The sequence below is a fragment of the Petromyzon marinus genome, unplaced genomic scaffold (genome assembly GCF_048934315.1).
Source record: "Petromyzon marinus isolate PM22_M1 ecotype Great Lakes invasive population unplaced genomic scaffold, UKy_Petmar_22M1.pri1.0 PM_Scaffold_74, whole genome shotgun sequence".
NCBI lineage: Eukaryota > Metazoa > Chordata > Hyperoartia > Petromyzontiformes > Petromyzontidae > Petromyzon > Petromyzon marinus.
Genome location: NW_027423682.1, coordinates 14,508 through 40,416, shown reverse-complemented (window position 1 = coordinate 40,416; position 25,909 = coordinate 14,508). Strand labels below are relative to the sequence as shown.

Here is a 25,909-nt window from a genome sequence, read left to right as displayed (position 1 = left end):
GTGAGTCTCTGTGTGTCTCCCTGAGTCTCTGAGTATCTGTGTGTCTCTGTGAGTCTCTATGAGTCTCTATGTGTCTCCGTGAGTCTCTGAGTCGCTGTGTGTCTCTGTGTGTCTCCGTGTGTCTCCGTGTGTCTCCCTGAGTCTCTGTGTGTCTCTGTGTATCTCTATAACTCTTAGTCTCTGTGAGTCTCTGTGAGTCTCCGTGAGTCTCTGTGGGTCTCTCTAAGTCTCTGTGTGTCTCTGTGTGTCTCTGTGGGTCTCCCTGAGTCTCTGAGTCTCTGTGTGTCTCTGTGTGTCTCTGTGAGTATGTGAGTCTCTGCGTGTCTCCGTGAGTCTCCGTGAGACTCTGTGGGTCTCTCTGAGTCTCTGAGTCTCTGTGTGTCTCTGTGTGTCTCTGTGAGTATGTGAGTCTCTGCGTGTCTCCGTGAGTCTCCGTGAGACTCTGTGGGTCTCTCTGAGTCTCTGAGTCTCTGTGTGTCTCCGTGAGTCTCCTTGAGTCTCTGTGAGTCTCTGTGAGTCTCTGTGTGTCTCCGTGAGTCTCCGTGTGTCTCCGTGAGTCTCTGTGAGTCTCTGTGAGTCTCCGTGAGTCTCTGTGTGTCTCCGTGAGTCTCTGAGTCTCTGAGTCTCTGTGTGTCTCTGTGGGTCTCTGTGTGTCTCCCTGAGTCTCTGAGTCTCTGTGTGTCTCTGCGAGTCTCTGTGAGTCGTCTCCGTGAGTCTCTCCGTGTGTCTCCCTGCCTACAATTTGATTGGCCTCTTCCTCCACTCGCCAAATGCTTCCTACGGCCTCCCCTCTGTGCCTGATCTTGGGGCGCTGTCTGACCGCTGTAACCACCCCCCTCCGCCGGGACATCTGGGACATTGCAAAGCGCTTTTTGGCTTCTCAGATTCGCCCCGCAGATGCTGCCGATGCTGCCGCTTCTGCAAAACGATCTCGGATATCTGCGGTAGCAGCTCGTTTCAAATCGCCCTCCCCTCCCCGTTTGCTCGTCCCTTCCACCGAGTCTATTAATACCAGTTGGCTGTGTCCTCTCTCTCTCTACATATATATATAAAATATATAAATACGTAAAATATATGAATTTATATACGAAGGAGATCTATTTTTTTTGCCAGTGTTAAAATACGATCAAAGGTTTCAGTTTGGTGGTTTTTTTAACAAAGAAGAAATGGGGGGAAAAATGACCCCCTATTATTACGTAAACATATATCATATTGTGAGCTCTTTCGGTAAAGTCGCCACGTTGAAGGGAAACAATAAAATAATACAAATATAAAACAATACAATTATTGTAAAACAATAAAATTATTATTCTTGGTTCTTTGGGTTAAAGTCACCGCCACGTAGATAGGGAAACAATAAAAATAATAAAAATATAAAACAATAAAATTATTATTCTTGGTTCTGTCGGTTAAAGTCACCACCACGTAGATATGGAAACAATAAAAATAATAAAAATATAAAACAATAAAATTATTTGTAATTATTGTTTTATATTTTTATTATTTTATTGTTTCCCTATCTACGTGGTGGTGACTTTACCGAAAGGATCAAGAATATGAATCTCTGCAGTCACGAAAGCTTTAAATCAAAATTTGTAAATATTCTTTGGTCATTTGGTTAAAGTCACTTAGATATATAAAGTTATAAAAATGGTATGAAGTCATCGATTTGGTATTGATCTATCTCTCCCCCCCCCTCCTAATGTTAGTAATGGACTCGCCCAAAACCCTACGCAATTGATGGCATATGATACAGACCCATCGATTTGGTATCGATTCATCTCTTGAACCACCCCCCTCCTCATGTTAGTAATGGACTCACCCAATACGCTATGCAATTGATGGTGTAGACTCACCTCCACCCCCCCTCCTCCTTATGTTAGTAATGGACTCACCCAATACGCTATGCAATTGATGAAGCAGACTCACCTCCCCCCTCTCCTTATGTTAGTAATGGACTCGCCCGATACGCTATGCAATTGATGGCGTAGACTCACCTCCCCTCTCTTTATGTTAGTAATGGACTCACCCAATACGCTATGCAATTGATGAAGCAGACTACCCTCCCCCCTCTCCTTATGTTAGTAATGGACTCGCCCGATACGCTATGCAATTGATGGCGTAGACTCACCTCCCCTCTCCTTATGTTAGTAATGGTCTCACCCAATACGCTATGCAATTGATGAAGCAGACTACCCTCCCCCCTCTCCTTATGTTAGTAATGGACTCACCCAATACGCTGTGCAATTGATAGAATATGCTACAGACCCATCGATTTGGTATCGATTAATCTCTTTAACCACCTCCCTCCTTACGTTACTAATGGACTCACCCATCGATTGGGCATCGATGAATCTCTTTAACCACCTCCCTCCTTATGTTACTAATGGACTCACCCATCGATTGGGCATCGATGAATCTCTTTAATCACCCCCCTCCTTACGTTAGTAATGGACTCACCCAAAACCCTACGCAATTGATGGAATATGATGCAGACCCATCGATTTGGTATCGATTAATCTCTTTAACCACCCTCCCTTCCTTACGTTATTAATGGACTCACCCATCGATTGGGCATCGATGAATCTCTTTAACCACCCCCTTCTTTACGTTACTAATGGACTCACCCATCGATTTGGTATCGATGAATCTCTTTAACCACCTCCCTCCTTACGTTACTAATGGACTCACCCATCGATTGGGCATCGATGAATCTCTTTAACCACCTCCCTCCTTACGTTACTAATGGACTCACCCAAAACCCTACGCAATTGATGGAATATGATGCAGACCCATCGATTTGGTATCGACGAATCTCTTTAACCACCCCGTTCCTTACGTTACTAATGGACTCACCCATCGATCGGGAATCGATGAATCTCTTTAACCACCAATGATCTCGTCCTGCTGGCGAGTCGGGTCACACACGCGCACAAGCCACTTACACGAGTGAGATCTGTTCCGTGTTTTCGAGCGAGCTCTTCAAATCCGATCTTATGATCGTCCTTCAAAGATGTTTACAAATGACGAGTGGGAGGAGGAGGGGTGGGTGTGGGGTGGGTGTGGGGGGGTGTGGGAGACACACACGCAGACAGACACAGACAGACACAGACAGAGACAGAGACACCACAGACAGACAGACAGACGAGACAATGAGTGGGGAGTTGACGGAGTGAGTGAGTCGATCCGGCGGGTGGGGTCGGGTGGGGTCTGGGAGGGTCTGGGAGGGTCCACGGTGGGATCGAACCTGAACCCCGTCTGTGTTCAACTTGCGACACAGCTCTTCCACGGAGACCTTGTGTTCGGTCTGGGGTTGGCATTGACAAGACGCGCCCGGGGTTAATACATCCACACAACAACCCCCCCACACAACAACCCCCCACACCCACACAACCCCCCACTACACACACAGCCCCCCCACTACACACACAGCTCCCGCGAGACTCCGACCCCCCGTGCGGGCAAAATTTCCCCGCGTCGATGTGACATCAAACGGGGCAAGCAAAATCATTCGTTAGGAAACCCCCCCCTGATTTGCCAGTGCCAAAATGTCGTAATTATAATAGTTATAATTATTAATCTTCTTTGGTTCTTTCGGTAAAGTCACCACCACCACCACCACCACGTAGAATGATAATAACATAATAAATTGATAAAATAAAATAACACAATAATAATATTCTAACACGACGTTTCGGCCACAACACAAGCGGCCGAAACGTCGTGTTAGAATATTAGAGAATATTATTATTATTGTGTTATTTTATTTTATCAATTTATTATTTTATTCTCATTCTACGTGGTGGTGGTGACTTTACCGAAAGAACCAAAGAAGATGAATCATTGCAGTCACGAAAGCTTTAAATCGAAACTCATCCTCCACACCCACGTGGCCTTTCCGGTTCTACCCTCCACGCTGATCCACCAACCCCTTTACTTAACCTGAATATATATATCAATATATCAATTCATCTTCTTTGGTTCTTTCGGTAAAGTCACCACCACCACCACGTAGAATGAGAACAAAATAATAAATTGATAAAATAAAATAACACAATAATAATATTCTAACACGACGTTTCGGCCACAACACAAGCTGGCCTTCATCAGGTGAAGGGGACGAGACTGTCTGGTAGGACAGCGCTGGACAGTCAGTCTCGTCCCCTTCACCTGATGAAGGCCAGCTTGTGTTGTGGCCGAAACGTCGTGTTAGAATATTATTATTGTGTTATTTTATCAATTTATTATTTTATTATTATCATTCTACGTGGTGGTGGTGGTGACTTTACCGAAAGAACCAAAGAAGATGAATCATTGCAGTCACGAAAGCTTTAAATCGAAATATAATTATTATTATAATAATCATAATAGTAGAAGGGGGATTTTTCCCCCTCCACCCTCCACCCCTACCCATAACTTTTTTTCTAGGAATAAAACTGAAACGTTTTTTTTTTAGTGTTTTGTGTTCTGACGAGGATTCGTCTTTAGCTGCATTCACCACAAATAGCTGCAGTCGGAAATGCAAACAACAACAAAATCAACAAACACACAAACACACAAACACACACACGCAGTGATAGTATGATGGTGGAATTGTCCTTGACGCTGATTGGTCCACACCAAAGGGGACGGCTTTCTTGTGGGTGTGGACCAATCAGCTTCAAGGACTCGCGATTGGTCCACACCAAAGGGGACGGCTCTCTTGTGGTGTCGACCAATCAGATTCAAGGACTCGTGATTGGTCCACACCAAGGGGACGGCTCGCTTGGGTGTGGACCAATCAGCTTCAAGGACTCACGATTGGTCCACACCAAAGGGGACGGCTTTCTTCGTGTGGACCAATCAGCTTCAAGGACTCACGATTTCTTGGGGGTGGACCAATCAGCTTCAAGGACTCGTGATTTCTTGGTGTGGACCAATCAGCTTCAAGGACTCATGATTTCTTGGTGTGGACCAATCAGCTTCAAGGACTCGTGATTTCTTGGGGGTGGACCAATCAGCTTCAAGGACTCACGATTGGTCCACACCAAGGGGGACGGCTTTCTTCGTGTGGACCAATCAGCTTCAAGGACTCACGATTTCTTGGGGGTGGACCAATCAGCTTCAAGGACTCACGATTGATCCACACCAAAGGGGACGGCTTTCTTCGTGTGGACCAATCAGCTTCAAGGACTCACGATTTCTTGGTGTGGACCAATCAGCTTTTAGGACTCGTGATTTCTTGGTGTGGACCAATCAGCTTCAAGGACTCACGATTTCTTGGGTGTGGACCAATCAGCTTCAAGGACTCACGATTTCTTGGGGGTGGACCAATCAGCTTCAAGAACTCACGATTGGTCCACACCAAAGGGGACGGCTTTCTTCGTGTGGACCAATCAGCTTCAAGGACTCGTGATTTCTTGTTGTGGACCAATCAGCTTCAAGGACTCACGATTTCTTGGGGGTGGACCAATCAGCTTCAAGGACTCACGATTGGTCCACACCAAGGGGACGGCTCTCTTGGGTGTGGACCAATCAGCTTCAAGGACTCGTGATTTCTTGGGTGTAGACCAATCAGCTTCAAGGACTCGTGATTTCTTCGTGTGGACCAATCAGCTTCAAGGACTCATGATTTCTTGTTGTGGACCAATCAGCTTCAAGGACTCACGATTTCTTGGGTGTGGACCAATCAGCTTCAAGGACTCACGATTTCTTAGGTGTGGACCAATCAGCTTCAAGGACTCACAATTTCTTGGGTGTGGACCAATCAGCTTCAAGGACTCACGATTGGTCCACACCAAAGGGGGACGGCTTTCTTCGTGTGGACCAATCAGCTTCAAGGACTCACGATTTCTTGGGTGTGGACCAATCAGCTTCAAGGACTCACGATTTCTTGGGGGTGGACCAATCAGCTTCAAGGACTCGCGATTTCTTGGGTGTGGACCAATCAGCTTCAAGGACTCACGATTGGTCCACACCAAAGGGGACGGCTTTCTTCGTGTGGACCAATCAGCTTCAAGGACTCATGGTTTCTTGGGTGTGGACCAATCAGCTTCAAGGACTCGTGATTTCTTGGGGGTGGACCAATCAGCTTCAAGGACTCACGATTTCTTGGGGGTGGACCAATCAGCTTCAAGGACTCGCGATTTCTTGGGTGTGGACCAATCAGCTTCAAGGACTCACGATTGGTCCACACCAAAGGGGGACGGCTTTCTTCGTGTGGACCAATCAGCTTCAAGGACTCACGATTTCTTCGTGTGGACCAATCAGCTTCAAGGACAACGCCACCATCATATTATCACAGCATGTGTGCGTGTGTGTTGATTTTTGTTGTTTGCATTTTGACTGCAGGTATTCGTCGATTAACGCAGCTAAACCACGAATCCTCGTCAAAACACACGAAAAAAAAAGGGTTTCAGTTTTGTTGACAGAAAAAAAATATGGGGGAAACCTTCATAATTATTATTATTATTCTTGTTATTATTCTTGTGATTCTTGTGGTACAAACAGAGTAACAATATCACGATGGTTCGATCGCCAAGACAAGGGGCGAAAAAGAATCGTCGCCAGGCTGAAGAGACGCACCCAAGGCGGATCCTCCATCCCCGCCGCGAGGAATTTTCGTTTCACCTGATGACGATTGCTCCCATTGCGATGGCAAACGTCGTGATAATTTTATCGCGAGTGTTTTTTTTTCCTATTCTCATTTGACTCCCATCGACGGGGGGCCCCCTTTTTGCGCCGAAAGACCCAGAGAATGGGAATTCCTGCAGCCTCGGAAGCCTAGGAGTCGAGGGTTAATGCATCGCCATCTCTCGCCACCTCTGAGGACTCTCACTCGGATAGTCAGATGACTCACTCGGAGACTCACTCACTCACTCGGAGACTCACTCACTCAGAGGCTCACTCACTCACTCAGAGACTCACTCACTCAGAGACTCACTCACTCAGAGACTCACTCACTCAGAGACTCACTCACTCAGACATTCACTCAGAGACTCACTCAGAGACTCACTCACTCACTCGGAGACTCACTTAGATACTCACTCACACAGAGACTCACTCACTCAGACATTCGCTCAGAGACTCACTCAGAGACTCACTCACTCAGAGACTCACTCACTCAGAGACTCACTCACTCAGAGACTCACTCACTCAGAGACTCACTCACTCAGAGACTCACTCACTCAGACATTCACTCAGAGACTCACTCAGAGACTCACTCAGAGACTCACTCAGAGACTCACTCAGAGACTCACTCACTTAGAGACTTACTCAGAGACTCACTCACTCAGAGACTCACTCAGAGACTCACTCAGAGATTCACTCAGAGACTCACTCACTCAGACACTCACTAACTCAGAGACTCACTCAGAGACTCACTCAGAGACTCACTCACTCAAAGACTCACTCACTCAGAGACTCACTCAGAGACTCACTCACTCAGAGACTCACTCACTCAGAGACTCACTCACTCAGAGACTCACTCAGAGACTCACTCACTCAGAGACTCACTCACTCAGAGACTCACTCAGAGACTCACTCACTCAGAGACTCACTCACTCAGAGACTCACTCACTCAGAGACTTACTCACTCAGAGACTCACTCACTCAGAGACTCACTCACTCAGAGACTCACTCAGAGACTCACTCACTCAGAGACTCACTCACTCATTCAGAGACTCACTCAGAGACTCACTCACTCAGAGACTCACTCACTCAGAGACTCACTCAGAGACTCACTCACTCAGAGACTCACTCAGAGACTCACTCAGAGACTCACTCACTCAGAGACTCACTCACTCAGAGACTCACTTAGAGACTCACTCACTCAGAGACTCACTCAGAGACTCACTAAGAGACTCACTCACTCAGAGACTCACTCACTCAGAGACTCACTCACTCAGACACTCACTCAGAGACTCACTCAGAGACTCACTCAGAGACTCACTCAGAGACTCACTCACTCAGAGACTCACTCACTCAGAGACTCACTCAGAGACTCACTCACTCAGAGACTCACTCACTCAGAGACTCACTCAGAGACTCACTCAGAGACTCACTCACACAGAGACTCACTCACTCAGAGACTTACTCAGAGACTCACTCAGAGACTCAATCAGTCAGAGACTTACTCAGAGACTCACTCACTCAGAGACTCACTCAGAGGCTCACTCAGACACTCACTCAGAGACTCACTCACTCAGAGACTCACTCACTCAGAGACTCACTCACTCAGAGACTCACTCACTCAGAGACTCACTCACTCAGAGACTTACTCAGAGACTCACACAGAGACTCACTCAGTCAGAGACTTACTCAGAGACTCACTCACTCAGAGACTCACTCAGACACTCACTCAGAGACTCACTCACTCAGAGACTCACTCACTCACAGACTCACTCAGACACTCACTCAGAGACTCACTCACACAGAGACTCACTCAGAGACTCACTCAGAGACTCACTCACTCAGAGACTCACTGAGAGACTCACTCAGAAACTCACTCACTCAGAGACTCACTCACTCAGAGACTTACTCAGAGACTCACTCAGAGACTCAATCAGTCAGAGACTTACTCAGAGACTCACTCACTCAGAGACTCACTCACTCACTCAGAGACTCACTCACTCAGAGACTCACTCAGAGACTCACTCACTCAGAGACTCACTCAGAGACTCACTCAGAGACCCACTCAGAGACTCACTCAGACACTCACTCAGAGACTTACTCAGAGACTCACTCAGAGACTCACTCACTCAGAGACTCACTCAGAGACTCACTCACTCAGAGACTCACTCAGAGACTCACTCAGAGACTCACTCAGACACTCACTCAGAGACTTACTCAGAGACTCACTCAGAGACTCACTCACTCAGAGACTCACTCAGAGACTCACTCACTCAGAGACTCACTCAGAGACTCACTCACTCAGAGACTCATTCACTCAGAGACTCACTCAGAGACTCATTCACTCAGAGACTCACTCAGAGACTCACTCACTCAGAGACTCACTCAGAGACTTACTCATTCAGAGACTCACTCAGACACTCGCACAGTGTCATTAGTGGGGGGGGGGGGGGGGTGGCATCATTAGTGGGGGGTTTGTCATCATTAGTGGGGGGTGGCTTTCATCATTAGTGGGGGGTGGCTGTCATTATTAGTGGGGGGTTTGTCATCATTAGTGGGGGGTTTGTCTACATTAGTGGGGGGGTTTGTCATCATTAGTGGGGGGGTGGCTGTCATCATTAGTGGGGGGTTTGTCATCATTAGTGGGGGGTTTGTCATCATTAGTGGGGGGGTGGCTGTCATCATTAGTGGGGGGTGGCTGTCATCAATAGTGGGGGGTTTGTCTTTATTAGTGGGGGGCTTGTCCACCTTAGTGGGGGGGGGTGGCGATCATCATTAGTGGGGGGGTGGCTGTCATCATTAGTGGGGGGTGGCTGTCATCATTAGTGGGGGGTGGCTGTCAAAATTAGTGGGGGGTTTGTCCACATTAGTGGGGGGTGGCTGTCATCATAAGTGGGGGGTTTGTCTATATTAGTGGGGGGTGGCTGTCATCATTAGTGGGGGGTGGCTGTCATCATTAGTGGGGGGTGGCTGTCATCATTAGTGGGGGGTGTCATCATTAGTGGGGGGTTTGTCATCATTAGTGGGGGGTTTGTCATCATTAGTGGGGGGTTTGTCATCATTAGTGGGGGGCTGTCTACATTAGTGGGGGGTGGCTGTCATCTTTAGTGGGGGGTTTGTCATCATTAGTGGGGGGGTGGCTGTCATCATTAGTGGGGGGTTTGTCTTTATTAGTGGGGGGCTTGTCCACATTAGTGGGGGGTTTGTCATCATTAGTGGGGGGGCTTGTCTACATTAGTGGGGGGGTGTCATCATTAGTGGGGGGTTTGTCATCATTAGTGGGGGGTGTCATCATTAGTGCGGGGTTTGTCATCATTAGTGGGGGGTTTGTCATCATTAGTGGGGGGTGGCTGTCATCATTAGTGGGGGGTTGTCATCATTAGTGGGGGGTTTGTCATCATTAGTGGGGGGTTTGTCCACATTAGTGGGGGGGTGGCTGTCATCATTAGTGGGGGGTTTGTCATCATTAGTGGGGGGTGGCTGTCATCATTAGTGGGGGGGTGGCTGTCATCATTAGTGGGTGGCTGTCATCATTAGTGGGAGGCTTGTCCACATTAGTGGGGGGGTGGCTGTCATCATTAGTGGGGGTGGCTGTCATCATTAGTGGGGGGTGGCTGTCATCATTAGTGGGGGGCTTGTCCATATTAGTGGGGGGGTGGCTGTTATCATTAGTGGGGGGTTTGTCATCATTAGTGGGGGGGTGGCTGTCATCATTAGTGGGGGGCTTGTCCACATTAGTGGGGGGGTGGCTGTCATCATTAGTGGGGGGTGGCTGTCATCATTAGTGGGGGGGGTGGCTGTCACCATTAGTGGGGGGTTTGTCATCATTAGTGGGGGGTTTGTCTTCATTAGTGGGGGGGTGGCTGTCCTCGTTAGTGGGGGTGGCTGTCATCATTAGTGGGGGGTTTGTCATCATTAGTGGGGGGGTGGCTGTCATAATTAGTGGGGGGTTTGTCATCATTAGTGGGGGGTTTGTCATCATTAGTGGGGGGGTGGCTATCATCATTAGTGGGCGGGTGGCTGTCATCATTAGTGGGGGGTTTGTCATCATTAGTGGGGGGCTTGTCCACATTAGTGGGGGGGTGGCTGTCATCATTAGTGGGGGGTTTGTCATCATTAGTGGGGGGGTTTGTCCACATTAGTGGGGGGGTGGCTGTCATCATTAGTGGGGGGTGGCTGTCATCATTAGTGGGGGGTTTGTTATCATTAGTGGGGGGGTGGCTGTCATCATTAGTGGGGGGTTTGTCATCATTAGTGGGTCGTTTGTCATCATTAGTGGAGGGGTGGCTATCATCATTAGTGGGGGGTGGCTGTCATCATTAGTGGGGAGGCTTGTCATCATTAGTCGGGTTTGTCATCATTAGTGGGGGGTGGCTGTCATCATTAGTTGGGGGGCTTGTCATCATTAGTCGGGTTTGTCATCATTAGTGGGGGGCTTGTCCACATTAGTGGGGGGTGGCTGTCATCATTAGTGGGGGGGCTTGTCCACATTAGTGGGGGGGTGGCTATCATCATTAGTGGGGGGTGGCTGTCATCATTAGTGCGGGGTTTGTCTACATTAGTGGGGGGTGGCTGTCATCATTAGTGGGGGGTGGCTGTCATCATTAGTGGGGGGTGGCTGTCATCATTAGTGGGGGGGTGGCTGTCATCATTAGTGGGGGGGGGGGGGTTGTCATCATTAGTGGGGGGTTTTTCATCATTAGTGGGGGCTTGTCATCATTAGTGGGGGGCTTGTCATCATTAGTGGGGGGGTGGCTGTCATCATTAGTGGGGGGTGGCTGTCATCATTAGTGGGGGGGTGGCTGTCATCATTAGTGGGGGGGTGGCTGTCATCATTAGTGGGGGGGTGGCGGTGGTTACCATTGTGACCTCCTTCTTGAGTTCGTCCATGTCCCTGGCCTTGCGTTTCTTGGCTGAGGCCTTATCATCGCCGCCTTCATCAGCCACGCGGTAGCTATCGGAGCGTCCCACCTGGTGGGAGGGTGGGTGGTGGGGGGAAATGGTGGTGGTGGGGGGAAATGGTGGTGGGGGGGAGTGAGAGAGAGAGACACACACACAGACAGACATCAGTCACTGGGTGGGAGAGATAAAGGCGGCCGGGCGCGGTGGTGATGCAGCTGATGATGCTGGAAACCCCACACGGAGTCTGTGAGTGTAGCCACAGGGCTGGAAGTTAGAGGCTACCTGGGGTAGCTTTGTCTGTGTCTGTGTGTGACAGCACTTGCCCCTACAGCCCAGCTAGAGGCTACCTGGGGGTAGCTTTGTCTGTGTCTGTGTGTGACAGCACTTGCCCCTACAGCCCAGCTAGAGGCTACCTGGGGGAGCTTTGTCTGTGTCTGTGTGTGAGCACTTAACCCTATAGCCCTGCTAGAGGCTACCTGGGGGTAGCTTTGTATGTGTCTGTGTGTGACAGCACTTGCCCCTACAGCCCTGCTTTAGGCTACCTGGGGGTAGCTTTGTCTGTGTCTGTGTGTGACAGCACTTGCCCCTACAGCCCTGCTAGAGGGTACCTGGGAGTAGCTTTGTCTGTGTCTGTGTGTGACAGCACTTGCCCCTACAGCCCAGCTAGAGGCTACCTGGGGTAGCTTTTCTCTGTGTCTGTGTGTGACAGCACTTGCCCCTACAGCCCTGCTAGAGGCTACCTGGGGGTAGCTTTGTCTGTGTCTGTGTGTGTGACAGCACTTGCCCCTACAGCCCTGCTAGAGGCTACCTGGGGGTAGCTTTGTCTGTGTCTGTGTATGACAGCACTTGCCCCTACAGCCCTGCTAGAGGCTACCTGGGGGTAGCTTTGTCTGTGTCTGTGTGTGACAGCACTTGCCCCTACAGCCCTGCTAGAGGCTACCTGGGGTAGCTTTGTATGTGTCTGTGTGTGACAGCACTTGCCCCTACAGCCCTGTTAGAGGCTACCTGGGGGTAGCTTTGTCTGTCTGTGTGTGACTGCACTTGCCCGTACAGCCCTGCTAGAGGCTACCTGGGGTAGCTTTGTCTGTGTGTGTGTGACTGCACTTGCACCTACAGCCCTGCTAGAGGCTACCTGGGGGTAGCTTTGTCTGTGTCTGTGTGTGACAGCACTTGCCCCTACAGCCCTGCTAGAGGCTACCTGGGGTAGCTTTGTCTGTGTCTGTGTGTAAGAGCACTTGCCCCTAAAGCCTTGCTAGAGGCTACCTGGGGTAGCTTTGTCTGTGTCTGGGTATAACAGCACTTGCCCCTACAGCCTTGCTAGAGGCTACCTGGGGTAGCTTTTTCTGTGTCTGTTTGTGACTGCACTTGCCCCTACAGCCCTGCTAGAGGCTACCTGGGGTAGCTTTGTAAGTGTCTGTGTGTGACAGCACTTGCCCCTACAGCCCTGCTAGAGGCTACCTGGGGTAGCTTTGTCTGTGTCTGTGTGTGACTGCACTTGCCCCTACAGCCCTGCTAGAGGCAACCTGGGGGTAGCTTTGTCTGTGTCTGTGTGTGACAGCACTTGCCCCTACAGCCCTGCTAGAGGCTACCTGGGGTAGCTTTGGCTGTGTCTGTGTGTGACTGCACTTGCCCCTATAGCCCTGCTAGAGGCTACCTGGGGGTAGCTTTGTCTGTGTCTGTGTGTGACAGCACTTGCCCCTACAGCCCTGCTAGAGGCTACCTGGGGTAGATTTGTCTGTGTCTGTGTGTGACAGCACTTGCCCCTACAGCCCTGCTAGAGGCTACCTGGGGTAGATTTGTCTGTGTCTGTGTGTGACAGCACTTCCCCCTACAGCCTTGCTAGAGGCTACCTGGGGTAGCTTTGTCTGTGTCCGTGTGTGACAGCACTTGCCCCTACAGCCCTGCTAGAGGCTACCTGGGTTTTGCTTTGTCTGTGTCTGTGTGTGACAGCACTTGCCCCTACAGCCCTGCTAGAGGCTACCTGGGGTAGCTTTGTCTGTGTCTCTCCCCGTGTCTCTCTCCCCGTGTCTCTCTCCCCGTGTCTTTCTCTCCCCGTGTCTCTCTCACCCCGTGTCTCTCTCTCTCCCCGTTTATCTCTCTCCCCGTGTCTCTCTCTCCCCGTGTCTCTCTCACCCCGTGTCTCTCTCTCTCCCCGTGTCTCTCTCTCCCCGTGTCTCTCTCTCCCCGTGTCTCTCTCTCCCCGTGTCTCTCTCCCCGTGTCTCTCTCTCCCCCCGTGTCTCTCTCTCTCCCCGTGTCTCTCTCTCCCCGTGTCTTTCTCTCCCCGTGTCTCTTTCTCCGTGTCTCTCTCACCCCGTGTCTCTCTCACCCCGTGTCTCTCTCACCCCGTGTCTCTCTCTCCCCGTGTCTCTCTCTCCCCGTGTCTCTCTCACCCCGTGTCTCTCTCTCCCCGTGTCTCTCTCTCCCCGTGTCTCTCTCTCCCCGTGTCTCTCTCTCCCCGTGTCTCTCTCTCTCTCTCTCCCCGTGTCTCTCTCCCCCCGTGTCTCTCTCTCTCTCTCCGTGTCTCTCTCCCCGTGTCTCTCTCCCCGTGTCTCTCTCTCTCCGTGTCTCTCTCTCCCCGTGTCTCTCTCTCCCCGTGTCTCTCTCTCTCCATGTGTATCTCTCTCCCCGTGTCTCTCTCCCCGTGTCTCTCTCCCCGTGTCTCTCTCTCCCCGTGTCTCTCTCTCCGTGTCTCTCTCTCCCCGTGTCTCTCTCCCCCCGTGTCTCTCTCTCTCTCTCCGTGTCTCTCTCCCCGTGTCTCTCTCTCTCTGTGTATCTCTCTCCCCGTGTCTCTCTCCCCGTGTCTCTCTCCCCGTGTCTCTCTCTCCCCGTGTCTCTCTCCGTGTCTCTCTCTCCCCGTGTCTCTCTCACCCCGTGTCTCTCTCTCCCCGTGTCTCTCTCCCCCCGTGTCTCTCTCTCTCTCCGTGTCTCTCTCCCCGTGTCTCTCTCTCTCCCTGTGTATCTCTCTCCCCGTGTCTCTCTCCCCGTGTCTCTCTCCCTGTGTCTCTCTCTCCCCGTGTCTCTCTCCGTGTCTCTCTCTCCCCGTGTCTCTCTCACCCCGTGTCTCTCTCACCCCGTGTCTCTCACCCCGTGTCTCTCTCTCCTCGTGTTTGTCCCCCCGTGTCTCTCTCCCCGTGTCTTTCTCTCCCCGTGTCTCTCTCTCCCTGTGTGTCTCTCTCTCCGTGTCTCTCTCCCCGTGTCTCTCTCTCCCCGTGTCTCTCTCTCCGTGTCTCTCTCAGTGTTTATTTAGTAATGCGCCCTTTACTTTGACTCTCAATTATTCATTCCCTCTCACCTTACCATCAATAATTTAGCATGTGGGAAAGAGAGAGAGAGACAGAGAGAGCGAGACAGAGACCCACAGACACTCATACTTACAGAGACCCACAGAGACACACAGACACCCACAGAGACCCACAGAGACTCACAGACACCCAGACATCCACAGACTCCCACAGAGACCCACAGACACCCACAGAGATCCCACAGATCCCACAGAGACCCACAGACACTCATACTTACACAGACCCACAGAGACACACAGACACCCACAGACACCCACAGAGACCCACAGACACCCACAGAGATCCCACAGAGACCCACAGAGACCCAGACATCCACAGAGACACACAGAGACCCAAAGACTCCCACAGACACCCACAGAGATCCCACAGAGATCTCACAGAGACCCACAGACACTCAAACTTACAGAGACCCACAGAGACCCACAGAGATCCCACAGAGACTCACAGAGACCCACAGACACTCATACTTACAGAGACCCACAGACACCCACAGAGACCCACAGAGATCCCACAGAGACCCACAGACACTCATACTTACAGAGACCCACAGAGACACACAGACACCCACAGACACCCACAGAGATCCCACAGAGATCCCACAGAGACCCACAGAGATCCCACAGAGACCCACAGACACCCACAGAGATCCCACAGAGACCCACAGACACTCATACTTACAGAGACCCACAGACACCCACAGAGACACACAGACACCCACAGAGATCCCACAGAGATCCCACAGAGACCCACAGACACTCATACTTACAGAGACCCACAGAGACACACAGACACCCACAGACACCCACAGAGACCCACAGAGACTCACAGACACCCAGACATCCACAGACTCCCACAGACACCCACAGAGATCACACAGAGATCCCACAGAGACCCACAGACACTCATACTTACAGAGACCCACAGACACCCACAGAGATCCCACAGAGATCCCACAGAGACCCACAGACACTCATACTTACAGAGACCCACAGAGACACACAGACACCCACAGAGACCCACAGAGACCCACAGACACCCACAGAGATCCCACAGAGACCCACAGACACCCACAGAGATCCCACAGAGACCCACAGAGACCCAAAGAGACTCACAGACTCCCACAGATACCCACAGACAGCCACAGAGATCCCACAGAGATCCACAGACTCCCACAGACATCCACAGACACCCACAGAGACCCACAGAGATCCCACAGACACTCAAACTTACAGAGACCCACAGACACCCAAAGACATCCACAGACACCCACGCGGAGAAATATACAGCAGCAGTAGCAGGCATTGTCAGGGTCTGGGATCGAACCCACGACCTCCTGTATACCAGGCGAGGTAGTCAACATCTCACAGGGTCTGGGATCGAACCCACGGACCTCCTGTAGACCAGGCGAGGTAGTCAACATCTCACAGGGTCTGGGATCGAACCCACGGACCTCCTGTAGACCAGGCGAGGTAGTCAACATCTCACAGGGTCAGGGATCGAACCCACGACCTCCTGTACACCGGGCGAGGTAGTCAACATCTCACAGGGTCTGGTATCGAACCTACGACCTCCTGTAGACCAGGCGAGGTAGTCAACATCTCACAGGGTCTGGGATCGAACCCACGACCTCCGGTATACCAGGCGAGGTAGTCAACATCTCACATGGTCTGGGATCGAACTCACGACCTCCTGTATACCAGGCGAGGTAGTCAACATCTCAAAGGATCAGGGATCGAACCCACGACCTCCTGTAGACCAGGCGAGGTAGTGAACATCTCAAAGGGTCTGGGATCGAACCCACGACCTCCTGTATACCAGGCGAGGTAGTCAACATCTCAAAGGGTCAGGGATCGAACCCACGACCTCCTGTACACCGGGCGAGGTAGTCAACATCTCACAGGGTCTGGTATCGAACCTACGACCTCCTGTAGACCAGGCGAAGTAGTCAACATCTCACAGGGTCTGGGATTGAACCTACGACCTCCGGTATACCAGGCGAGGTAGTCAACATCTCACATGGTCTGGGATCGAACTCACGACCTCCTGTATACCAGGCGAGGTAGTCAACATCTCAAAGGATCAGGGATCGAACCCACGACCTCCTGTAGACCAGGCGAGGTAGTGAACATCTCAAAGGGTCTGGGATCGAACCCACGACCTCCTGTAGACCAGGCGAGGTAGTCAACATCTCACATGGTCTGGGATCGAACTCACGACCTCCTGTATACCAGGCGAGGTAGTCAACATCTCACAGGGTCTGGGATCGAACCTACGACCTCCGGTATACCAGGCGAGGTAGTCAACATCTCACATGGTCTGGGATCGAACTCACGACCTCCTGTATACCAGGCGAGGTAGTCAACATCTCAAAGGATCATGGATCGAACCCACGAACTCCTGTAGACCAGGCGAGGTAGTGAACATCTCAAAGGGTCTGGGATCGAACCCACGACCTCCTGTAGACCAGGCGAGGTAGTCAACATCTCACATGGTCTGGGATCGAACCCACGACCTCCTGTATACCAGGCGAGGTAGTCAACATCTCAAAGGGTCAGGGATCGAACCCACGACCTTCTGTAGACCAGGCGAGGTAGTGAACATCTCACAGGGTCAGGGATCGAACCCACGACCTCATGTATACCTGGCGAGGTAGTCAACATCTCACAGGGTCAGGGATCGAAGCCACGACCTCCTGTAGACCAGGCGAGGGAGAATCAACCTCTGCTGCTGATGATGATGATGCTGCTGATGCTGCTGATGATGATGGTGCTGATGATGCTACTTCTACTGATGATGGTGCTGCTGCTGATGATGATGCTGATGATGATACTGATGATGCTGCTGATGATGATGCTGCTGCTGATGATGCTGCTGCTGATGATGTTACTGATGATGATGCTGCTGCTGATGATGATGCTGCTGCTGATGAAGCTGATGATGCTGATGATGATGCTGATGATGATGCTGCTGATGATGATGCTGCTTATGATGATGCTGCTACTGCTGATGATGATGCTGCTACTGCTGATGATGATGCTGCTGCTGATGATACTTCTGATGATGATGCTGATGATGATACTGCTGCTGATGATGCTGATGATGATGCTACTCATGATGATGCTGATGATGATGCTACTCATGATGATGATGATGCTGCTGCTGATGATGATGCTGCTGCTGATGATGATGCTGCTGATGATGATGATGCTACTGATGATGATGCTGATGATGATACTGATGATGATACTGATGATGATACTGATGATGCTGCTGATGATGATGCTGCTGCTGATGATGCTGCTGCTGATGATGTTACTGATGATGATGCTGCTGCTGATGATGATGCTGCTGCTGATGAAGCTGATGATGCTGATGATGATGCTGATGATGATGCTGCTGATGATGATGCTGCTTATGATGATGCTGCTACTGCTGATGATGATGCTGCTACTGCTGATGATGATGCTGCTGCTGATGATACTTCTGATGATGATGCTGATGATGATACTGCTGCTGATGATGCTGATGATGATGCTACTCATGATGATGCTGATGATGATGCTACTCATGATGATGATGATGCTGCTGCTGATGATGATGCTGCTGCTGATGATGATGCTGCTGATGATGATGATGCTACTGATGATGATGCTGATGATGATACTGATGATGATACTGATGATGATACTGATGATGCTGCTGCTACTGCGCTCAAGCTGATGACATAACTCACTGCAGAGGCGGGCGCAGCGTGGCAGTCACGTGACGCAGTGAATAATCATCGTGGTGACGGTGGTGGTGATGGTGGTGATTGTGGTGATTGTGGTGATGGTGATGATGGTGGTGGTGATGGTGATTGTGGTGATGGTGGTGATGGTGGTTATGGTGGTGATTGTGATGGTGGTGGTGGTGGTGGTGATGATGGTGGTGGTGATGGTGGTGGTGATGGTGGTGATGGTGGTGATGGTGGTGGTGGTGGTGGTGGTGGTGATGGTGGTGGTGGTGGTGGTGATGATGGTGGTGGTGATGATGGTGGTGGTGGTGATGGTGGTGATGGTGGTGGTGGTGATGATGATGATGGTGGTGGTGATGATGGTGGTGGTGGTGGTGGTGATGATGATGATGGTGGTGGTGGTGGTGATGATGATGGTGGTGGTGATGATGATGATGGTGATGATGATGATGGTGGCGATGATGGTGGTGGTGGTGGTGGTGATGGTGGTGATGATGATGATGGTGGCGATGGTGGTGGTGGTGGTGGTGATGATGGCGATGGTGGTGGTGATGGTGGTGATGATGATGGTGGTGGTGGTGATGGTGGTGATGGTGATGGTGGTGATGGTGGTGGTGATGGTGGTGATGGTGGTGATGATGGTGATGGTGGTGGTGATGGTGATGATGGTGGTGGTGGTGGTGACATTGAGATGACATTGGTGAATGATCCTGCTGCTGCTGATTCTGCTGCTGCTGATGATGATGATGCTACTGACGATTTTAAACGACGGCGCTTTTGATGATGATGCTGATGATGCTGATGTTGATGACATTGCAATGACATTGCTGATACTGAAGCTGATGCTGCTGCTGATGATGATGCTGATGATGACATTGCTGATTCTGCTGCTGCTGATTCTGCTGCTGATGATGATGGAATTGACTATTTTAAACGACGGCGCTCTTGATGATGATGATGATGCTCATGATGACATTGCCATGACATTGCTGATGCTGCTGCTGATTCTGCTGATTCTGCTGCTGGTGCTGATGATGCTACTGACGATTTTAAACGATGGCGCTTTTGATGATGATGATGATGCTCATGATGCTGATGATGATGACATTGCCATGACATTGCTGATACTCCTACTGCTTCTGCTGATTCTGCTGCTGATGATGATGGAATTGACTATTTTAAACGACTGAGCTCTTGATGATGATGATGATGCTGATGACATTGCCATGACATTGCTGATACTGCTGCTGATTCTGCTGATTCTGCTGATTCTGCTGATTCTGCTGCTGGTGCTGATGATGCTACTGACGATTTTAAACGACGGCGCTTTTGATGATGATGATGATGATGCTGATGATGATGACATTGCAATGACATTGCTGATACTGCTACTGGTTCTGCTGATTCTGCTGCTGATGATGATGGAATTGACTATTTTAAACGACTGAGCTCTTGATGATGATGATGATGATGCTGATGACATTGCCATGACATTGCTGATACTGCTGCTGATTCTGCTGCTGATGATGCTGATGTTGATGACATTGCTGATTCTGCTGCTGCTGATGATGATGATGGAACTGACGATTTTAAACGACGGCGCTCTTGATGATGATGATGATGATGCTGATGATGACATTGCCATGACATTGCTGATGCTGCTGCTGATGCTGCTGCTGCTGCTGATGATGATTGTTTCGCTGCTGCTGATGATGCTGATGATGCTGATGATGACATTGCAATGACATTGCTTATGCTGCTGATGATGCTGATGCTAATGATGATGCTAATGATGCTGATGATGATGCTGATGATGACATTGCAATGACATTGCTTATGCTGCTGATGATGCTAATGATGCTGATGATGCTGCTGCTGACGATGATGCTGCTGACGATGATGATGATGCTACTGATGATGCTAATGATGCTGATGATGACGGTATTGATGATGATACTGATGATATTGATGCTGATGCTGCTGCTGATGATGATGATGCTGATCCCATCAACTCACCCCCTTCCCCATGACGACGGCAGAGGCGGCGATTGGGGCGAGGGAGAATCGTCGACGCACTTGACGGCGCAAAAAATATTAAAATAAATTCTTAACGATCTCTCTCTGTATCTCTCTGTCTCTCCCTTATCTCTCTCCCTTATCTCTCTCTCCCTTATCTCTCTAGAGAGAGATGATGAGAGAGAGGCGTGCGATGCTTCTCCGAGTGTCGCACCACCACCACCACCAGCTGGTGGGTGGTCGAGCGAGTGGAAGCTGCGTCAAAGCGAGAGAAATGAGCGGTGGGAATCTGAGGCTTATATAGCAGCGGTGAGGTGGGTGGTGAGGTTGGTGGGTGGGTGGGTGGGGGTCACGTGACTGGTGGGGGGGTGGCGGTGGTGGGGGGGGGGGGCGGGTAGATGGGTGGTGGTGGGGGGAGGGAGGGAGGGAGGGACGGGTCCATTAATTCTGCCATCGGTAGCGGGGGTGTGGGTGGAGAATTGGTGTGGGAGGTGTTGATGGACGAGTCCACTTGGACTGTTATTGAGGGGGGGGAGGTCTAGATGGACGAGTCCACTTCGTCTGTTATTGAGTGGGGGAGTTATTGATGGACGAGTCCATTTCGACTGTTATTGAGAGGTGTAGATGGACGAGTCCACTTCGTCTGTTATTGAGTGGGCGAGGTGTTGATGGACGAGTCCACTTCGTCTGTTATTGAGGGGTGTTGATGGACGAGTCCACTTCGTCTGTTCGTGAGGGGTGTAGATGGACGAGTCCATTTCGACTGTTATTGAGGGGTGTAGATGGACGAGTCCACTTCAACTGTTATTGAGGGGTGTAGATGGACGAGTTCACTTCGTCTGTTATTGAGGGGTGTAGATGGACGAGTCCATTTCGAATGTTATTGAGGGGTGTAGATGGACGAGTCCATTTCGTTTGTTATTGAGGGGTGTAGATGGACGAGTCCATTTCGACTGTTATTGAGGGGTGTAGATGGACGAGTCCATTTCGTCTGTTATTGAGGGGTGTAGATGGACGAGTCCATTTCGACTGTTATTGAGGGGTGTAGATGGACGAGTCCATTTCGACTGTTATTGAGGGGTGTAGATGGACGAGTCCACTTCGTCTGTTATTGAGGGGTGTAGATGGACGAGTCCACGCCGTCTGTTATTGAGGGGTGTAGATGGACGAGTCCATTTCGACTGTTATTGAGGGGTGTAGATGGACGAGTCCATTTCGACTGTTATTGAGGGGTGTAGATGGACGAGTCCACTTCGTCTGTTATTGAGGGGTGTAGATGGACGAGTCCATTTCGACTGTTATTGAGGGGTGTAGATGGACGAGTCCACTTCGTCTGTTATTGAGAGGGGGGGAGATGAACGAGTCCATTTCGACTGTTATTGAGGGGTGTAGATGGACGAGTCCACTTCGTCTGTTATTGAGGGGGGGGAGGTGTAGATGGACGAGTCCATTTCGACTGTTATTGAGGGGTGTAGATGGACGAGTCCACTTCGTCTGTTATTGAGGGGTGTAGATGGACGAGTCCATTTCGACTGTTATTGAGGGGTGTAGATGGACGAGTCCACTTCGTCTGTTATTGAGGGGTGTAGATGGACGAGTTCACTTCGTTTGTTATTGAGGGGTGTAGATGGACGAGTCCATTTCGACTGTTATTGAGGGGTGTAGATGGACGAGTCCATTTCGACTGTTATTGAGGGGTGTAGATGGACGAGTCTATTTCGACTGTTATTGAGGGGTGTAGATGGACGAGTCCATTTCGACTGTTATTGAGGGGTGTAGATGGACGAGTCCATTTCGTCTGTTATTGATGGGTGTAAATGGACGAGTCCACTTCGTCTGTTATTGAGGGGTGTAGATGGACGAGTTCACTTCGTCTGTTATTGAGGGGTGTAGATGGACGAGTCCATTTCGACTGTTATTGAGGGGTGTAGATGGACGAGTCCACTTCGTCTGTTATTGAGAGGGGGGAGGTGTAGATGGACGAGTCCATTTCGACTGTTATTGAGTGGGGGGAGGTGTAGATGGACGAGTCCATTTCGTCTGTTATTGAGGGGTGTAGATGGACGAGTCCATTTCGACTGTTATTGAGGGGTGTAGATGGACGAGTCCATTTCGACTATTATTGAGGGGTGTAGATGGACGAGTCCATTTCGACTGTTATTGAGGGGTGTAGATGGACGAGTCCACTTCGTCTGTTATTGAGTGGGGGGAGGTGTAGATGGACGAGTCCACTTCGTCTGTTATTGAGGGGTGTAGATGGACGAGTCCATTTCGACTGTTATTGAGGGGTGTAGATGGACGAGTCCATTTCGACTGTTATTGAGGGGTGTAGATGGACGAGTCCATTTCGACTGTTATTGAGGGGTGTAGATGGACGAGTCCACTTCGACTGTTATTGAGGGGTGTAGATGGACGAGTCGATTTCGTCTGTTATTGAGGGGTTTAGATGGACGAGTCCACTTCGTCTGTTATTGAGAGGGGGGAGGTGTAGATGGACGAGTCCATTTCGACTGTTATTGAGGGGTGTAGATGGACGAGTCCATTTCGACTGTTATTGAGGGGTGTAGATGGACGAGTCCATTTCGACTGTTATTGATGGGTGTAGATGGACGAGTCTACTTCGACTGTTATTGAGGGGTGTAGATGGACGAGTCCACTTCGACTGTTATTGAGGGGTGTAGATGGACGAGTCCACTTCGTCTGTTATTGAGGGGTGTAGATGGACGAGTCCATTTCGACTGTTATTGAGGGGTCTAGATGGACGAGTCCACTTCGTCTGTTATTGAGGGGTGTAGATGGACGAGTCCACTTCGTCTGTTATTGAGTGGGGGGGTGTAGATGGACGAGTCCACTTCGTCTGTTATTGAGGGGTGTAGATGGACGAGTCCATTTCGACTGTTATTGAGTGGGGGGTGTAGATGGACGAGTCCACTTCGACTGTTATTGAGTGGGGGAGGTGTAGATGGACGAGTCCATTTCGTCTGTTATTGAGGGGGGGAGGAGGCGTAGATGGACGAGTCCATTTCGACTGTTATTGAGGGGTGTAGATGGACGAGTCCATTTCGACTGTTATTGAGTGGGCGAGGTGTAGATGGACGAGTCCATTAAGTCTGGTGGTGGGGAGGGGGGGTTAGAGGGGGTTGGGGCGGGGCTATCTGGGAGAGGGGCGGGGCTATGAGCGACCACACGCGGGGAGACGGGGAACTGGGGGCGGGGCTTGGCGGGTTAGAGGCGGGGCTACTGGGGGATGGGGGCGAGTTTGGAGGGGGCCAGGTGGGGCTATGGGAATGGGGGCGGGGCTCGGGGGGGGGACTGGGGCGGGGCTAAGGGGGGATCGGGGTGAGGAAGAAGATTGGGGGCGGGGCCACATCCCAGACAATTTTGTCGCAGTGTCACGTGACTGTCTCCCCGTGTCTCTCTCTCTGTCTCTCTCCCCGTGTCTCTCTCTGTCTCTCTCCCCGTGTCTCTCTCTGTCTCTCTCCCCGTGTCTCTGTCTGTCTCTCTCCCCGTGTCTCTCTCTCTGTCTCTCTCCCCGTGTCTCTGTCTGTCTCTCTCCCCGTGTCTCTCTCTCTGTCTCTCTCCCCGTGTCTCTGTCTGTCTCTCTCCCCGTGTCTCTCTCTGTGTCTCTCTCTGTCTGTCTCCCCGTGTCTCTGTCTGTCTCCACGTGTCTCTCTCTGTCTGTCTCTCTCCCCGTGTCCCTCTCTGTCTCTCTCTCTCTGTCTGTCTCCCCGTGTCTCTGTCTGTCTCCCCGTGTCTCTCTCTGTCTGTTTCTCTCCCCGTGTCTCTCTCTGTCTGTCTCTCTCCCCGTGTCTCTCTTTGTCTCTCTCCCCGTGTCTCTCTCTGTCTCTCTCTCTGTCTGTCTCCCCGTGCCTCTGTCTGTCTCCCCGTGTCGCTCTCTCTGTCTGTCTCTCTTCCCGTGACTCTGTCTCTCTCCCCGTGTCTCCCTCTGTCTCTCTCTGTCTGTCTCCCCGTGTCTCTCTCTGTCTGTCTCTCTCCCCGTGTCTCTCTCTGTCTGTCTCCCTCCCCGTGTCTCTCTCTGTCTCTCTCCCCGTGTCTCTCTCTGTGCCTCTCTCTGTCTGTCTCCCCGTGTCTCTGTCTGTCTCTCTCCCCGTGTCTCTGTCTGTCTCCCCGTGTCTCTCTCTGTCTCTCTCCCCGTGTCTCTCTCTGTCTCTCTCCCAGTGTCTCTCTCTGTCTGTCTCCCCGTGTCTCTCTCTCTGTCTCTCGCCCCGTGTCTCTCTCTGTCTCTCTCCCCGTGTCTCTCTCTCTGTCTCTCTCCCCGTGTCTCTCTCTGTCTCTCTCCCCGTGTCTCTCCCCCCGTGTCTCTCTCTGTGTCTCTCTCCCCGTGTCTCTCTCTGTCTCTCTCCCCGTGTCTCTCTCTCTGTCTCTCTCCCCGTGTCTCTCTCTGTCTCTCTCCCCGTGTCTCTCTCTCTCTGTCTCTCTCCCCGTGTCTCTCTCTGTCTCTCTCCCCGTGTCTCCCTCTTGTCTCTCTCCCCGTGTCTCTCTCTGTCTCTCTCCCAGTGTCTCTCTCTGTCTCCCCGTGTCTCTCTCTGTCTCTCTCCCCGTGTCTCCCTCTTGTCTCTCTCCCCGTGTCTCTCTCTCTGTCTCTCTCCCAGTGTCTCTCTCTCTCTCCCCGTGTCTCTCTCTGTCTCTCTCCCCGTGTCTCTCTCCCCGTGTCTCTCTCTGTCTGTCTCTCTCCCCGTGTCTCTCTCTGTCTCTCTCCCCGTGTCTCTCTCTGTCTCTCACCCCGTGTCTCTCTTTGTCTCTCTCTCTGTCTGTCTCCCCGTGTCTCTGTCTGTCTCCCCGTGTCTCTCTCTGTCTGTCTCTCTTTCCGTGTCTCTCTCTGTCTCTCTCACCGTGTCTCTCTCTGTCTCTCTCTCTGTCTGTCTCCCCGTGTCTCTCTCTGTCTGTCTCTCTCCCAGTGTCTCTCTCTGTCTCTCTCCCAGTGTCTCTCTCTCTGTCTCTCTCCCCGTGTCTCTCTCTGTCTCTCTCCCCGTGTCTCTCTCTGTCTCTCTCCCCGTGTCTCTCTCTGTCTGTCTCTCTCCCAGTGTCTCTCTCTGTGTCTCTCTCCCAGTGTCTCTCTCTCTGTCTCTCTCCCAGTGTCTCTCTCTGTCTGTCTCTCTCCCAGTGTCTCTCTCTGTGTCTCTCTCCCAGTGTCTCTCTCTCTGTCTCTCTCCCCGTGTCTCTCTCTCTGTCTCTCTCTCCGTGTCTCTCTCTGTCTCTCTCCCCGTGTCTCTCTCTGTCTCTCTGTCTCTCTCCCCGTGTCTCTCTCTCTGTCGCTCTCCCCGTGTATCTCTCTGTCTCTCTCCCAGTGTCTCTCTCTGTCTGTCTCCCCGTGTCTCTCTCTGT

At 51.1% G+C, this 25,909-nt stretch overlaps 2 protein-coding genes across 2 annotated transcripts in view; both read right to left on the bottom strand.

Moving 5' to 3' along the window:
• The window catches only part of LOC116937905 (sodium/potassium-transporting ATPase subunit alpha-3), a 121,543-nt gene extending 100,686 nt beyond the window's left edge, over window positions 1–20,857 (bottom strand). The window contains exons 1-3 of the mRNA XM_076064796.1: window positions 20,564–20,857; window positions 11,470–11,580; window positions 3,248–3,307 (exon numbers count right to left, since the gene is read on the bottom strand). Coding sequence (XP_075920911.1) covers window positions 3,248–3,307; window positions 11,470–11,580; window positions 20,564–20,575 — 183 coding nt within the window. The 5' untranslated portion in view covers window positions 20,576–20,857. The remainder of the gene's footprint in view (window positions 1–3,247; window positions 3,308–11,469; window positions 11,581–20,563) is intronic.
• Window positions 20,858–23,735: 2,878 nt separating this feature from the next.
• Window positions 23,736–25,403, bottom strand: LOC142923816 (uncharacterized; the record flags this gene model as incomplete). The annotated part of the gene is made up of 1 exon (XM_076064793.1): window positions 23,736–25,403. A coding segment is annotated over one exon (1,668 nt), but the record flags the coding sequence as incomplete, so codon positions are not given.
• Between the last annotated feature and the right edge of the window lie 506 nt (window positions 25,404–25,909).